The sequence below is a fragment of the Mesoplodon bidens genome (genome assembly GCF_964165515.1).
Source record: "Mesoplodon bidens genome assembly, chromosome: 5".
NCBI lineage: Eukaryota > Metazoa > Chordata > Mammalia > Artiodactyla > Ziphiidae > Mesoplodon > Mesoplodon bidens.
In genome coordinates, this window is record NC_138161.1 from 87,597,549 (window position 1) to 87,614,496 (window position 16,948).

A 16,948-nucleotide genomic window follows, 5' to 3' on the forward strand; every position below is an offset into this window, starting at 1 on the left:
GTTGGACTTCCCTGGTGGCTCAGTGGTTAAGAATCTGCCTGCCAATGCAGGGTACATGGGTTCGATCCCTGGCCTGGGAAGATCCCACATGCCGTGGAGCAGCCAAGCCCGTGCACCACAACTACTGAGCCTGCACTCTAGAGCCCGCGAGCCACAACTACTGAGCCCACGCACTGCAACTACTGAAGCCTGCGTGCTTTAGGGCCCGCATGCTGCAACTACTGAAGCCCTTGCGCCAAGAGCCCATGCTCCTCAACAAGAGAAGCCACCGCAATGAAAAGCCTGCATACCGGAACGAAGAGTAGCCCACGCTCGCTGCAACTAGAGAAAGCCCGCGCGCAGCAACAAAGACCCAACGCAGCCAAAATAAAATAAAATAAAAATAAAAGGGAGAGGTTAAATAGAAAGTAAATAGCTTTGCTGTACACCTGAAATCAACACAACACTCTAAATCAGCTATACTCCAATAAAAAGTTTTAAAAAAGTAAATAGCTAAGTAAGAGAAATTAGAAGTTGAGTATAAAAAGACAAGTATTAAAGTAACAATAGAAATTTTTTATCTCAACCGAAATCTAAGAGACAATAAAAAAGATGGTAAAAGTCAATGGAGGTTTGAAATTTTGAGATAGAAAGAGGGTCAGCATGAAAAGTTCAAAGCCATATAAGAACAGCAAAGTGTATGCAAATAGGCAAAAATCATAGCAATAGAATGTACTTTTAAAAGGGTATATTTTAAAAGTGAAAGGTGTTATTAACTTCAAGAAAACAAGAAGAAAATGGCCCGAGCAGGAGAGCAGGTAGGCGTCCTGTGTCTTCGGCAAGGCCCTCTGAGCTGAGGCCATGTGCTGCAATGTTGCGTCTCCAAGTAGGAGGCTCAGGCCCCCGTGGGTAGCAAAGCTCCCGGCTGTGAGGAGGAGTGTGCCCCAGTGACGAAGGGAAGTAGCATGGTAGATGAGGAGTGAGGTCGGTGGCCCAGATAGCTTGTCCCATTTGGCTGCAATCCCTACTTGGGACAAAAGATGGTACCAAGATGCTTGCATAACATGAAACAGGGTGGTTGTTTGCACACACTTTTGGTGTCTAGACATACTGGAAACATGCAGAATTGTTCAAAGGGGAAGAAAGGAAAACTCCAGAAGTATAGTGTCTCTCAAAGTGTGGGATTGGGGGTGGTTCAAGACCACGGGCACCCAAATTACAGACTACTGCTCAGAGCAGAGTTGGGGTGTTCCAGAAGGTCTGCCTGAGTAACCAGCATGCAGGTGATTCCTATGACCAGGAGAGTTTGGGCAAGTAGGGCCCGGGCCAGCTTCATGCTTCAAAGCTGGGCTTCAGTGAAGAAATCTGGGGACTTAGTCCTACAGACAGCAACTAAAAGAATGCTGGGAATTACATGCACGAAATGATCCATTCTCACGGGTTTCACCACAAACACACAGGAATCACTGCGTTCTTAACTGACGGCGTGATTCATTCATCAAACATTGCCCACGTTGGCCAGGCAGCTGGCTGAATCAGGAATTTGAAAGCCCTGGGGCCTATGTTAGAGGACTGGCATAGGGGTGTAAAGAATATGCTCCACACTCATGTACTCAGGTGATTGTTTTTCCTGCTCCACCAGCACTTTCTCTAGTCATGCTGAACTACTTGCCATTTCCAGGCCCACATGCTCTTCATTCCTCTGTGCCTTTGTTCAAGCCTCTCCCTCTTGTTGGAATGCCTCTCTCCCTTTTTCCTGTCCCATAACCTGGTAAAGGCCACCTGCTCCTGGAAGCCCTCCATAACCATTCTAGGCAGAGGGTCCCTTCTCTTCAGTCCCATAGTGGTCCCTACATTCCTCTGTCAAATACTGGGCTCTGCTTCCTTCGCTATTGTCTCTGTGCCTGTTTTTATTCCTCCCCTGCCTTCCCCACCTGCCCTGGAGCAAAAGGAGACTGCATCACCTTAGGGGCAGGGATCATTTCTTCATCAGCTGTTTCTGCCTTAGCATCCAGTGGTGAGGCCTGCTATGTATTAAGCAGCTGGTAAATAAATGGTTGCTTTGCTTTTCTCTACACAGGTGGGTTTGTGTTGGTGGCTTGTCAAAAGTCAGATCATGGCTGTCTCAAGCACTTTAAAAAATAAGATGGCAAAAAGTAAAAATACTGTGATGAATTTTTTTGAGCTCTCTGATACTTGAAGGTGATAAGGCAGCTTTATTAAGGTGAACGGAACCAATGACTGTTAATATATACACATTAAACATTGCCATAAAACACAACCAATATACAAATGAAGATTCTTAGGGAAAATGCTTATAGTTACGTTTTCCAAATTATGGGCCAGGGACCTCAGCAGGGCTTGGGGTTGTGGATCTATAACAAAGAGTCCAGTATCCAAGCATATACCAAGCACTGTTTGTAGACTAAATGACTCACATGTATAAGTACTTTTTTTCAAATGCGTGTGGCTTATAAATTGCAGTTTCATTTAAAAGTGTTACTGAACTTTTTGCTGCTTTTTAGTTTCGTAGGTGGTTATGATGGGAAGTCATCATACTTAAAATGATTGGGAAACTCAGGCTTATTAGGTGTCTGGGATGCAGTTAGTTGATGACTTCTGTGTTGTGCAATGTCTTCCGTCACAGCATGTTCACTCTGCGCTGGTATTTAGGAGTTGTTTGAATTCTGCCTGAAATTAACCACCACTTACCTGGATAAAGCCAGGAACAGAAGTCTAAATATGGACACCAGGGCGGGCATCTGCTTTGTTCCTGATGCTGGATCATGCTCTTCCCCTTTCCCTCCCTTCCTATATTTATCCCTTCAATTTTTGAGATGGGCAGTACATTTCTATACTAAACAAAGATCTGGACTTCTGTAAGTACTCTAGAGCAGTTATTACCACATTAAAAATTTTTTCACTAAGCAGGATAATTTCAAAACCAAAACCCCATACAACCCCAAATCCTGTGGGGACCAACAAGAAGGCTGCTAATTTTTAATTTTGCCAAACCAGAACATTTAATGAAATGAATGTGTATATATTGTCACCAGACTCTCAAATACATCTTTTCACTATACAGTGAGAACATGCTGCCTCCAGATAAGACTGTCTTTAAGTGAGCTTTATGGAAAGCTCACTGTGTTGTCCTTTGTCTTGGACTGGTGATAACTTTGGCCTGCCCAGATTGATGGGCCTCCAATTATGAAGGGCTGTCCTAGTGAGGAGGAAGGGTGAGATAGGGGAAAACATCAGATTGACCTGAAGGCTATGCTCTTTCTTTCTGGTCCAGTGATGCCTTCTAGCCCTAAATTCCTCAATCTTAACTGGCATCTCTTTTACTAAACGAGTTTAGCAATACAAGATGACCCGAGATCATGCAGCAGTGGGTGTAGGGCTAAAATATTTGGTCAGACCATGATATTGTTAGTCCATGTCCTCATGACACCATCTGGTAAATTAACTTTGAACTTTGGAAACCAAGATGACTATTTTTCTTGGCTGGAGGTGATCTTCTTTCAAATTGTTATTGTCATGGAACATGAACTTAGTTGCTTATGGATGTATAAAAACATGTTTTCAAGCTGGTGATATTCAACTTTAAAGAAAACCAGCACTCAAATATTTTCACATAAATTATTGAGAACTTATTTTAAAATCATTTATGGTGTCTATACAACTGGAATTTTTGATGCTTAGATTGTTCACGATGACTGACACCTTGGGCATTTCTCAGCATCTGTTCCACATTCTCTGTCTGTACCTGGAACCAATGCTCTGTATCTTTTGTAAGGACTCCAGGAATCTACAGCTAAGTACCATGGAATCCAAAAATGGCTTTGGTCCTGGAAAAGATTAAGACCATCACCCTTGCTATTTAGCACGAATTATATATTATCTTTCATCTCAACAGATTTGTGAAAAGACATGGAAAATAATAGAGGAACAAAAAAATTCTTTCACTGTTATATTGCTTCATATTACATCATTTCACTATCTTCTTCCTTTATTTTTTAAAATATTTCTTTTATTAAGTGAGCAGGAAAATACATGATTGAACAAATTGAAACTACAAGCTGTGACCTTTACAAGACTGAGTGAAACAATAAATTCATCAGAAGGCATGTGTCAATTTCCTACAACAAAACTTCATGCAACAACATTCAGTGGAGCTGAATATATACAGATGTTAGAGGCTGCCCAGGGAAGCCTCAGAACTATTGTCACTTGGAAGAATCATAAGACCCAAATGTCATTAGGCTTTCTTGAAGCTGCATTTGGCAGAATACCTTTAATGTTGTTTATTTCTTGTTTTAGAAAAAAATTTGTTGTTATCATATTTAAACGTTTAGACCAGAAAACAAAATTCAGTATCCTCTTCCCACTTCTAGTAACTCTGTACTTATTGCACTGCCAGTAGCTTAAAATGGATCGTTATCTGTATAAATGTAATGGTTTTGAAATACATTTTTCTCAAGGTTCTATATGACAGCCTGTCTTCCAACCCTGCAGCTTGGCCTGTTAAGATGATTCATGGAGCAAGAAAGTACAGCCAGGATTATAGCGAGGTGTTAGGTGTTTTCCATCCACAATAGCCTTCCAGGAAAGGAAATCCATTAGGTTTTCCATTATCTACATGAAAGCAGACCTATGCTTTTATGATATAGACTTTGGACACAGCTTTTTGTTTTGATATTGAAATGAAAATGAACTTATAGTTTTATACCTTAATAAAAAATCCCCAAACTCTGTTATTTATTTTCATTCATTCATTCATCCGATAAATACTTACTGAGTGATTACTATTTGCCAGGCATTATTATATGTACTGGAGATAGGCCAGTGAACAAACTAGATGTTGATAAGCGCTATGAAAGGCAGAGACTAAGTGGGGGATTGGAAATTATTTTATATAGGTTTCTGATAGTTTAGGAATATTTGTGCAGAGACCCAAAGGAAGGGGGGAGCACATGATACAGGTACATGAATGGAGAGCTTTCCAGACAGAGGAAACAGCCAGGGCAAAGACCCTGAGACAGGAGCATGCTTTGAGGGTCTCCTGGGTAAAGCAAGGAGGGCAGTGTGGCTGGAGCAAAGTGAACTAGGGTAATAGTAGATGAGGTCAGAGAAGAAGTAGTGGTGGTTGGGAATGGAGCAAAGGCTAGGTCAGATTTATTAGGGCCTTATAGGCCACTGTAGGACTTTGACATTCTGAGTGAGATGGGAAGACACTGAGCACTTGAGCAGAAAAGTGGCATAAACTGGTATATTAGTGGATGACTTAAAAGTGTCATCTCAGGTAAAATGTGGCATGGTCTCAGCTTGGATTATGGGTATTTTCTAAAGTGGGCCGGTGCGGGGGAATAAGGTGTTTTGTTTTTAATGGATTGCATCCGGTACGCGAAAGAGAAAAATGAAGGGAAATGATAAGATCTGGTCTGGAGGAACAAAGTTGCCATTTACTGACATAGAGAAGACTGTAATGGGAGTAGATCTGTAGGTGGGGTGCAAATTAGTGTAGTTTTAAATATGTTGAGTTTGAGATGTCAATTATGCATCCAATGAAGATGCCAAGTAAGTAGTTAGACATATAAATTGGGCTTTCAGGAAAGAGATTAGGGCTGGAGATAAAAATATGAGTATTGATAAAAATATGATGGTTTTTCAAGCCCCAAGACTAGAAGAGATCACTTAGAAAGGGGATGTCCAGTGCTGGGCACTCTAGGAATTCAGCAAAGGAGACCAATAAGGAATGGTCAAAGAGGTGAGGGAACATGAGAGGGATATCCTAGAGCTGAGAAACTATTCAGTACTTCAAGAAGGAAGGAGTTATTACCTGTGTTAAAGACTGCAGGTAAGTTAAATGGCACGAAGTCAGAGACCTGACCATTGCATTTGACAGTGTGGATATAACTGGTGTCCTTAGCAAGAGCTGCTTGTGGTGGGGATGAAAAGCTGATTTGTTTTTTGTGTGTGAAGGGGAACAGATAAGTAAGATGGCAGTTAGGGATGGTAGTGGGGCCCAGGGTGTTTATAACACAAGAGATTGCAGCACGAATGCAGTGCAGCCCTCCAATAGAATGAGTAAAGCTGGCAACACAGAAGATTTTTGGGGTGATGACCTTTATTTGGTGACAGTGGATGGGATCCACCTAGAGCAAATGGGAATTGCCTGCTACCAGTTTAGGAGGTGGTGAGGTAATTGGTAATGGTAAGTTTCACTGTTCAAGATCAGGAAACTGAGAAGCCAGGGATTCTCTAAGTGGTTCTTGAAATCACCAAGAATTAATCAAGGGTGGTGTTGGAGATGGTGACAGTGAGCTAAGAGCCAAGATGCTGAAGCAAAGAGGGGGAGTGACCGAAGGTAACTGGAGAACTTATAGGCTGAGGGCAAGAGCTTCAAAGCCTTGAAGTGTTGAGGAGGAAGAAGGGATAATAGTCTGGAAGTGGCAATGAAGAACAAGCAGGCGTCCTACTACTATCAATATTTTATTTTTCACATTTTGATAGAGATAACATAAAATAGTATATTCCAGGGTGTGGCAGTCACAGTACGGGAAAACCCCGGCTTAGAACCTATCAAATCATTTCTAACTACAGCTTGGAACAAACTTAGACAACAGTAACTGAAGGCTTTTTGAATGCAGGGGAAAAAAAAAATACTTGAAAGTAACCAAAAGGTTCAGACTAGAAAATATCCAAGAAGATTTTCTTCTTTTAATACCCTGACACAGGTGAGACTTATCTAGTTTCAGCACGTTTTTGACAATTTAAAACACTTTAGAAAACTGGAGATTTAAACAATGTAAACACTTGTAGGCATAGTGAAATGATAGTTTTCCCTTCCAATATTATAAATTTGGCATTTCTACAGTTATGTTAACATTGTAAAAAAGACGGCTAAAATGCACAAAAATAGTTTCACAACATCCAATTTTAAACTTCATCCAAGCTGTCATCCTTTTTTGTTTTTCCCTGCTGCAGATTTATTTCTTGCTGTCACCTAACACTTGAAATTCTGATTCAGGGTGATGTCTGAGGTTTTTAAATAAACCATAATACAGAATTACTATTCCTTAATACTAACCCCGGGGGAAGAGATAGGAGGAAGAGGCAGCTGGGGCATGGATATTTGCTATGGACAAACAATGATCCATTGCTGGAAATGAAAACTCACCTTTCCTCCAGTATTTGCCCAGCCTCAACTGTGCAATGCAATTTAGTGTGATAAAAACAAACCATCAAAACCAAACCCTATCATGCAAAGAGTTAAGTTAGTTTGAAGATATCTACTCAAAGCAAAAATCTGGAAACTTTAGAACATTTCTATTTTAAACTGTATTTTCTAGTCTTCATCCAAATGTTTGGCATCATGGACAGAGTCAAAGATTTTGGTCTGAATTTAGAATATCTCAAAACTTATCCAGGAATTTTTGCTTTTAAAATGCTTTTATGAGTTTTATTTTGGTGCATTCTGCATTTTCTGGAATGACAGCCTAGAAGAATGAAGTTCAAAGCAGAGAGTTATGGTCTCATACTGTTTGATGCTATGCAAATTTTTGAATATTCTAATTGTCTATGGAAAAAGTCCCAGAACAATGATACAGTATGCAGATCAAACAACACTAGAAAATATTTGGTAGACATGTACAAATGGTCAGTTTTGAACTCGCAAATTCTCAGGTTTTCTTTTTTGCTGGAGCTTCTGAAAGAAGATCAGTTTATACCCATTTTGGGACCCATAAAAGGAGAGCAGCACATTTTAAGGTTCTCGATATTGCAATCCTGATCAAGGCCAAAGTGTAATGGTATTTATGAGAAATGCTGGCAGGTAAATGAAATCAAATTTAGATTTTTTTATTTTATTTTGTAACTGTATAGTCTCAGGGAAGCCAGCTTTGGACGTGTTTGTTATTCTTTGCTATAGTTAGATTTAAAATTTTGCGAGATGAACTAAAAGGTAACTGATAATTCACAGAAACTGTTGAGATGGTCAGAACATAGAATCAGGAGATTTGGGAACATCGGGAGCATGGCAGGGTCATTCAGAATTGCCATCAGCATGTTATGGATATTCTCCTATTTTCCTCCGGAAGGTTAAAAAAGTTTGATCAGTAACTGCATCTTCTTTCTTAAAAATAATGTAGCACATCTTATACCTTAAAGCAGTCAGCACAAATGCAAGTGATGCCTGTTCAAGCAGACTTTCAAAGACAGCACACACTATTAACACAAATAGCTCTTCAACATTTCAAGAATACAGTGACAGGAAGTGGGACACATACTAGTAGGGAAAACATTTTTTTTTTTTTAAACTTCATGGAATGTGAGGTCAGACTTCAGCCGCTTCTTGTCTGGCAATGGACAAAACCAAAATGGCTCCGGCCTGAATTTCACATCTCTTTCTAATCTACTGCACAGGAGGGACCAGAGACACCAATTACCAATAAGTCACAAGAGCAGACAGAAAACTGTTAGTAGGTCTTGACAACCAGGAATTAAGATGCTTTTAAAAAATGTGTACTTGATGCAACGTATGTAAGAAACGTGTCTTGGAAAGCTGTGTCAAAGTGTTAGAAAAATGGAGTCCCTGTTTGAGTGGCCTTGTGGGATGTCATCTGTGCCTTAACCTATACTGTTGAAGTAGCTCTAAGTCTTCTTGAAGCACTGTTCGAAAGTCTTCAAGACAAATGATATCTAAATAAGAGTCATTAGATTTTATGTGGCACTTAGTGCAAGCTGTCTTCACTTATATTGTGTGCAAGGACAATGGTCTGAATGTAACTGGCATGGAGAGAGAGTACTCTCCCCATCTGAAGGGATCTTACAGGTCCGCTGTTCCCATTACCCACTGCATGGAGGAATCTTCTCTAGCGTCCCGGACTAGCACTCAGCAATGATAGTCACCTGACAGACCCTGGCCACGACGATGGTGTGAGCAGCTGCAGTGGATGTGACTGCATGATTATCAATTGAGAGTAGCAAGGACAGAAAAGATCTAGAGAAACTTACTTTGGGGGAGGGAGGGCTCAGTTTCTCTTTGTATAGAAATCTTAATAAAAATTTCTTTGGTCTTGAAACTAGTTTCAGTTTTTAGTTTTATTTTTTCCTGCTGGGGATTTTATCTCTGGAACTGGCTCATTTTATTTTTAAGATGATATTGAGGGGGATGAAAAGCACAACCACCCCCTCCCCCCTGCCCCCTCCCCCCAAAAGAATAAAGAATTAAAGCAAACCCAAAAGTTGGGAATTGTTACGGGCCCAAGAATAGTTATTCTGAAATATTCTGCATGACCTAGGCCTCAGTATTTCAGGGCTAGGGCCAGTCCTGATGGAGGAAAATGTATTTTTGGAGATAAAAGCTTCAAAGAATTCTTTAGAAATCTTTTAAGGAGCACAGCTTTGTGGGGGGCCCTTTTTAAATTTGGTTTTGCCTTGTACTCTGTGTAAGATATTTGTACAAAAATATAAAAGGCATGGCTTGATGTTTAACGTCTGTGTTTTATTGTTGTTGGCACCAGAAAAGCTCATGTTCTATGTTATGTCACTGTACATACTGTAAACAAGACTGCATTAATATTGTTCTCTTATGATTTTTTGTTTCAATGAATCTAGGCTTTAAAAAATACATTCACAAACTACCTTATGTTTAAACACAATGATTCCCTTTTATTTCTTAACTGTACCCCAAATCCCACAATAAAAAAATCATTTAAAGCTGTGTGTTTCGAACTTACCACTTAGAAATAAAAACAAAACAAAACATAAAAACAAAGATCAGTTTGCAACATAATTTAAAGAAGCTTCTGGTTTAAAATACCACAGCAGCAATATAAAGAGCTGGTGGCAATCACATGCGAGGATGAGCCCCAAATCAATATATCTTGTCCACGTCAGCGTCCAATTACAGTAGTTGCTAAATTCAATCCAAAACGTTATTGCTGAATTTGTTGCACGGAATTTGTGAAGCTAATATTGTCCAGCAGCAGAACCTTAGCAGTAAAAATGAGAACGGGAGGATAGCATTGCTTTTGAGCACTAAAGGGACCACCATGAGGACATCTTGGTGATCGCCTGAAGATAATCCTCAATTCCATACCTGTGTTACCTGCTTAAAATAAATGCAAATGACAACCACCTTTACAGGAGGGGCAGAATCATCTATAACAGAACTAGAATATTTCCCCTTCCCTGTCCCCCTCTTGCCTAAGCCACCAGATTGAAATGGCGCCGTTTTCCTAATGTGTATTTCGTTCTCATTAATAGTACATCAGCTGCTCATGTATTTAGGCAAAATCAGTAGGATCATAGATTTTTTTGTTTTTTGATCTGTTTAGAGTAATTGTTTTCTCCAGAAACAAGCCACATTAGTTTTGTTGTTGGATTTTTTTTTCCAATTTTTCAAGAAGAACAATTTGGTCAACTACTGTTTTATTTTAAAATATTAAGTGCACCTGAGATTGCCAGTTGAGCTCTCTATATGTCTCCTGGAGATAACACTGCTGTGATGAACAGTGAAACAAAACAAACGAAACGAGGTAGGTTAAAACAGGAAGCGCAACACAGATATCGTTTTGCAACACCTTGATACCACAGGCGGCCATGCTGGTAGCTTTGGAAAAAAAAATCCCAGACAGTCACGTAAAAGTTCAAATCATCCGCGTAAGAGTCTATAAGGACATAAGTCAACCTGAACGAAATACATACATATTCTGCACAAATGTTGTTTACCGTATGTTGGGTAATTTGGAGGAAGGTAAAATGATTAGGGTCTCAGAATTTTGGCCAAAGCCTTGCTTTCAAGTTCTATAACATCTGAACCGATGATGCCCACTGGGTCTCAGGCAGGCTTAGTAGTCTAGTCCCTTCTCTCACCAACCCAGAGAGAACACAGGCAGCTCAGAAACATTTATTATTATTATTTTTTCAGTCACAGTTTTCATCTTGGGAAAGTGGCACCCTCAGGAGAAAGCTGGGAACGACCAGAGCTTGGATCTTATTTATTCTCCAATTCCCAGAAAGAACAAAGTCTTAACTCCTAATGAAGCCCGAACAGAGTGACCTCTTAGCTGGGAAGTTTTGTGCATTTGGAAAAAAAAAAAGTGTGTGTGTGTGTATATACATTTTTAGCTTGTTTCCAGAAGCTCTTTCTGTCTGACCCCCTCTGTCATCCCATCTTTTGCCCTGATCTGTTGCATAATCGCTGAGGCAATGTTGTATTATAGAGTCCCTCATTCACTAGAGCCAACTCAACTCAATGGCACTACTATCCCATTCAACACACTCTGTTCTGTACAGGGCCATATAAAATAGGGCCTGCCAGACTCACAAAAATGGTAGTTGATTTTATTAGTCTAAGGCTAGTAGTTTAGCCGTTTAAAATCTATTTCCCAAAAGAGGGGAAAACTAGTATTTTTCTTCTCTTTTAAAAATCCATTAGCAGTTGCTATCAAAAAGCAACCTTTTGGGTTCGTGAAGGCAAAAGAGTTCTACAATTACCCCACTATGTAGTTATGGCCTTCAGTGTAAAGAGATAAGGTACATTTATTGTGCTGTCTCTCACCATTCAAAATTGGAAATTTTACAACACATTGTATACTTAAAGCTAGCAGGCAGACAGAATTAAAAACAGACATTTTCTCAGTATGCATTCTTTCCCCATTCTTACAAAGTAAAGGGGTAAAGAAAAAAGGTAAAAAAACAAACAAAAAAAACCCCCTCAAAAACCCAGCAGAACACAGCTTAATCATAAGAGCACACAATATTTGTTTCTATCCCTAACTCCGAAGAGCACATGGTCCATCTTTGTCCACAGACAACGCAGCATTCTTGGGGATCTCCGGGAAATTCCTGCCACCTTTTTCTCTCCTTCTCAACCAGGCTGCAACATTGAAAGATGGACTGTACTGGGACGGGTGAAGGGAGAGGAAAAGGGTAAAGTGGTATGGTCAACCAAGCCTTCTGATTCTGCCTCTAGACTGGCATAAGTCCACATGAGTTATGTTCTTTTAAATTAGAAATAACGCCATGAAGATAAGTGCCAAGTGCTCTTCTGTTACCAGTTCATCATGGAATTTCTGTTGAGGGTCATGAAAAACACTTGGCTACTTCCTCCAGATCGCACGGATGCAAAAAATACCTGTTTGAAATTAAAAAGAAGTTAGTTCAACTGCATGGTTTCTTTCCCTCTTTTCTTCAACCGTCCATCCATTTTCTCTCACATGTCCTATCCTTGCCATGTGTCAGCTCTTAAGACTTAATGGCTGGTGTTTATAAAGTGCCTTTTAATACAGTGCATCCTCTGTAAACATTCCTGCCTTTATTCCTATGAAGGTTACTATGACTGATTGTGGCATTGGCCTTCAGGGACCCAGAAGGGGCTATATCTTGATTTGTAACGCTCACTTTTTACAAGGGAGTTTCGTGCTAGGATAATATGCTGGATTTCTGGTCTAGGACACAACATGTCCTTTGTTAATTTCTGGAAAGCCACAGGGGCTCCCCTTTTCTCTCCCCTAATAACAAGAGGGCAGACTTTGGGAATGAAGAGAATCCTCTCACATTTCCAAAGTCAAGGGGGAATTTGGGGCCTACTGACTACTATACAACTTCATTTCTCAATTAAGAAAAAAAATAAGTGGTTCTGGTCAGATAGGGTAAGGTGTTTAATGCCTATTCACTTTGGCATTCCAAGAGTTAATGCTTGGTTTCTCTGCTGATGAATGCATATCTTAGGCCAAAGGAGACCATGGCATTAGTAAGGAGAACCACAGCCCATTCAGTCTGGGTCTGCTAAATCATTTTATCAAACAACTGAGAGAAGCGAGCAAAATTTGGGGTACAGCTTGCTTGAGCTGAACATCAATGAACCACTGCCCAGCAAAATAATATTCTGGGCTGTGGCCAAGTCCTTCAGTCAGCCAACACAAAACTTTGGTCCAAGGCATTTACTTTTGTCATTAGTTTAAAGTCTCTGCTACTTCATTCCCACAGTTTCTTCAGAAGAATGTTGTCTCTCCCAACAACTTCTTAGGAAGTTCTGTGGAAATGCTCATCTTTCAGCTAATGCTACATATGTAAGTAAAGCTACTGTTAGGGTCAGTGAATCGAAATGGGGAAGCACAGAGGACCCATGGGAACACAATGAGGGAAAGAAAGGGCTGCTGTTGTCTCCAGGTTCTGTGAGCCCTGGCTCTAAACCTCGGGCCCCAGATGCTGGTGTGGTCCCAGCCTGCTGCTGAGGGTGTGGTCGTGACTTGAAATTGGCTTTCTGGGGTGGGACTTCAATGAACTGGAGTGTGGGTGTCCATGCCCAGATCACTCCTAGTCTTATGATTCCCAGAGACTAGGCGGGGGTTGGAATTTTACTAGGGGTCAGGTCTGTTTTCTGGTGTATTCTGATAAGGGCCTGGGACCATCCTTGCCATCCCCAGCTGTTGTACACCCAGACCACACCAGACCATACCAGGTCAGAGTACTTGGCTACTCCAGGGCCAGACTAAGACCGGCCTGGCTTCTGGGGAACGGGAGTGAGTCAAAAGATGCAGGTCTGTTCAACCTGTCACGTTCTTTTCTATAGATGTTTATGTCTGCTGTTTTGGGGACAGCATTTCTAAGTTGGCCATAGTCCCAAAGGATGAATTCACAAATACAGTATATCTTAGCTACTAAAAACTCTGGGTTAGTCTACAGGGAGGGCAAGGGAGAAGCAGCACTGCGGCAGAATAGGCCTTCTGGGCGACATCATGCCAGACAAACACCGCCGATTTCACTGGAAAACAGTCCCCCTATGACACTTCAGAAGAAACATGGCTGGAATGACACAGGACATGGCACTAGTTGAGTTTGTGATTGTGCATTCCTTAAGGTATGGGTGACACTTTTAAAAAGTTTATATTTCTACATGTCAAATGTTTTACATTTAAAATCGAATATAATGTGATGGGTTACGTCCCAATAGTGATTTTGTGAAAAGTCTAAAAGTGGGGTATAAAGTTGACCCACTGTGAGATGACTAATGAGAGGCCGGCTCTTCTAAGTGCTTAGGAGAATTTGGGGTATTTGCTGAGTCATCTTAAGGCCTGCAAGCCACACAAGTTACTAAGAGTTTACAAGAAATATTTTAGATGTTTTTATGTCTTTTTTTTTTTTTTTTTTTTTTTGCGGTACACGGCCTCTCACTGTTGTGGCCTCTCCCATTGCGGAGCACAGGCTCTGGACACGCAGGCTCAGTGGCCACGGCTCACGGGCCCAGCTGCTCTGCGGCATGTGGTGTCTTCCCGGACCGGGGCACGAACCCATGTCCCCTGCATCGACAGGCGGACTCTCAACCACTGCGCCACCTGGGAAGCCCTTATGTCTTTTTTGGTGCGTGAATAATATATTTTGAGGATTCACATGAATCAAACCAAATAATGCCATTTCAAGATAATATTGATTGTTTAACACAGATGTGATTCAAATCAGTATAAAGGAAAATGAAGGTTTCACAGGTACCTGGTGGTCTCTTAAAATGCAAACACTAATGCAAATGTTGAAACGGATTTACCTTATCATTTCTTTCACATAGAAACTTTAACCTTTGAGCTCGCTTATGCATAAATACTCCATCCAAATGTCCTGTTTCCACTGACCGGATCTCAATAGCTTTCTCGCCCCAGCCCATTATCTGATTGGAATGAATGTAGGCTGTCAAAAGGAATTTCCAAAACTGCATTAAAAACATTAGATGGGCAATAACTCACAGCATCTGTTCACATCTTAACCACAAAAATGACAAACGACTTGAGATAAACAGACAAAGCAAGTCTTACAAGTGTTATTCACAGACTTTTTTTGTGGAATCAAATGGTTGTTTCACATTTCTTGACTTTCGTTTCATTTGGGGGGTGTAACTGCTGAAGGAGATAAGGAATGGTTAACCTACCCACAGACGTGGGCATTTCTCCCCATTGGAGCACCACATCCTTAGTTATCCGGCCGTAGGTGTTTACATACACCCCCTCATCCTCATAGCAAACAAGCATTTCCATTCCATCTGTTTTAGGCAAGATGACAATGGCATGAGGAGTAATATTGCCCTGAATCTAGAAGACAAAGAAAAGCCAGGCATTATTCTTTTAAAAAATAAGACAGTATCTTAGCTATTAATCTCTAAGAATTGCAAAGAAAAAAAAAGTTTTTCTTTTCCCTTTTCCATTTACATTCTAGAGACTGACGTTTGGCTTTGCTTAATTTAACCACCGACCTGTCAAATACCCTGGTAAATACAAACTTAGGCACTAGGTTGAGAATCCAATTTACCTGTTCTAAAAGCAACAACTACAGCTATGGAGCAACTGCCCTGTGCCAAGCGTGGGCCCTTTCCATGTATATCTTCTGGCCTTTAAAACAGCTCCCCATGCTAGATATTTCTGTCTACAGATGAAGCAACTGCATCTCAGAGGGGTTATGTAATTTGACCAAAGCTGCACTAGTATATGGTGGTAGAATTGGGATTTGAGCACATTCCCGTGGACATTGAAAATCTCGTGTTTTCTATCTACTTCCAAAAAAGATGAGGAGAATGCAATCCAGTTGGAGCTGATGGAAACAGCCCAAGTGGGGCCAAAAGGTGGGACCAAAACAGGCTATGAACAGTCAATACAGATTGTTTATCCGTATGCCTAATAAGTCCCCTACATATGAACCTTCAAGGTGCGAACTTTCCAAGGTGCGAACGTGTGTTCGCATGTCCAATATTCACGTGCCTGGTGTACATTGTGACGTGCGTGCATCCTCTACAAGTGGTTGTGCTTTTGTGTACTTTACTTTTACAGTACTGTATAGAGTACAGTAGTACAGTATCATTATTTCAAGCCCAGGATGTCCAGAAGCAAGCGTAAAAGCAGCAGTGATGTAGCTGGTACTGCTAAGAAGTGCCAGCTGTTGTACTGTACTACTGTACTTCTCAAGGTACTGTACTGTAAGATTAAAAATGTTTTCTTTATTTTTTTGTTTGTTTTTTGTGTATTATTTATGTGAAAAGTATCATAAACTTATTACAGTATAGTACTACATAGCCGATTGTGTTAGTTGGGTACCTAGGCTAACTTTGTTGGACTTATGAACAAACTAAACTTATGAACTTGCTCTCAGAACGGAACTCATTCTTATGTAGGGGACTTACTGTAGTCCAAATTAATGGCTTGTTGAGAAAAAAATTTAAAAATTACCGTTCACTAAAAAAAAATCATACTATTCAGATAAGTGTAGATTGACTTGTTCTGGAAAAAGAGACGTGGTGCTGCTGCGATCCCCTGGTTGAGAATGTCATGGCCGTCCAGTAGGTACATGGTGGACAGGAATGAGGGGATGGAGGATGATCATGGGGACAGCCCAGTCCCCTCACCAAGAGCACGGGCTGTGAGTCCTGTGTGCACATACACACACAAGAAAAGCTGTAATGTAACAACCAATGACGTATGTGTGTCGTGCACCAAAACAACTTTTTTCAATTGTTGTGTTCCTTTGGAGTAAAGTCTTTAAAGTCTCAAAATACCACACAGCAACAGATTAGGTCTCAGACTTTGTTGATGAATAATTTCTACTGTATGTTAGCCTTGGGACTACATACATTAGAGGAAACACAATTTACACTGCACTCATCCTACTACATGAAACCATGGGCAGCACGTCCCTTAAAAGTCATGTTTTAGGCAATGTGTCAGTACAGTAATATTAATAGTACAATTTGCAGGGCCCTGTGCCAACTACTTTAGATGTATGACCTCACTTAATGCTGATGATAATCCTATGTGATAGGTCCTCTTAGCCCCATTTTACAGATGTGAAAGCTGAGGGTTGGACAGGCTGCCTAATGTGTCCACTATTGCAAAGCGAATAGGTGCAAGAGCCAGAGCATGTGCTCCAGGGTGTCTGATTCCGCTACGTGACACTGTCCTCCACTTGAAGAGAGGAACAATAG

The 16,948-nt window shown here is 40.8% G+C and overlaps 1 protein-coding gene across 5 annotated transcripts in view; it reads right to left on the bottom strand.

Moving 5' to 3' along the window:
* Window positions 1-9,308: 9,308 nt before the first annotated feature.
* Window positions 9,309-16,948, bottom strand: part of TNIK (TRAF2 and NCK interacting kinase) — a 412,416-nt gene continuing 404,776 nt past the window's right edge. For 4 of the 5 annotated variants that reach the window (XM_081235887.1, XM_081235886.1, XM_081235888.1 and 1 more), the window contains 3 exons: window positions 14,909-15,068; window positions 14,531-14,670; window positions 9,309-12,121 (listed from right to left, as the gene is read on the bottom strand). In XM_081235887.1, the coding sequence (XP_081092013.1) occupies window positions 12,038-12,121; window positions 14,531-14,670; window positions 14,909-15,068 (384 nt within the window). In that variant the 3' untranslated portion in view covers window positions 9,309-12,037. The remainder of the gene's footprint in view (window positions 12,122-14,530; window positions 14,671-14,908; window positions 15,069-16,948) is intronic. The other variant, XM_081235885.1, reaches the window with a different exon arrangement.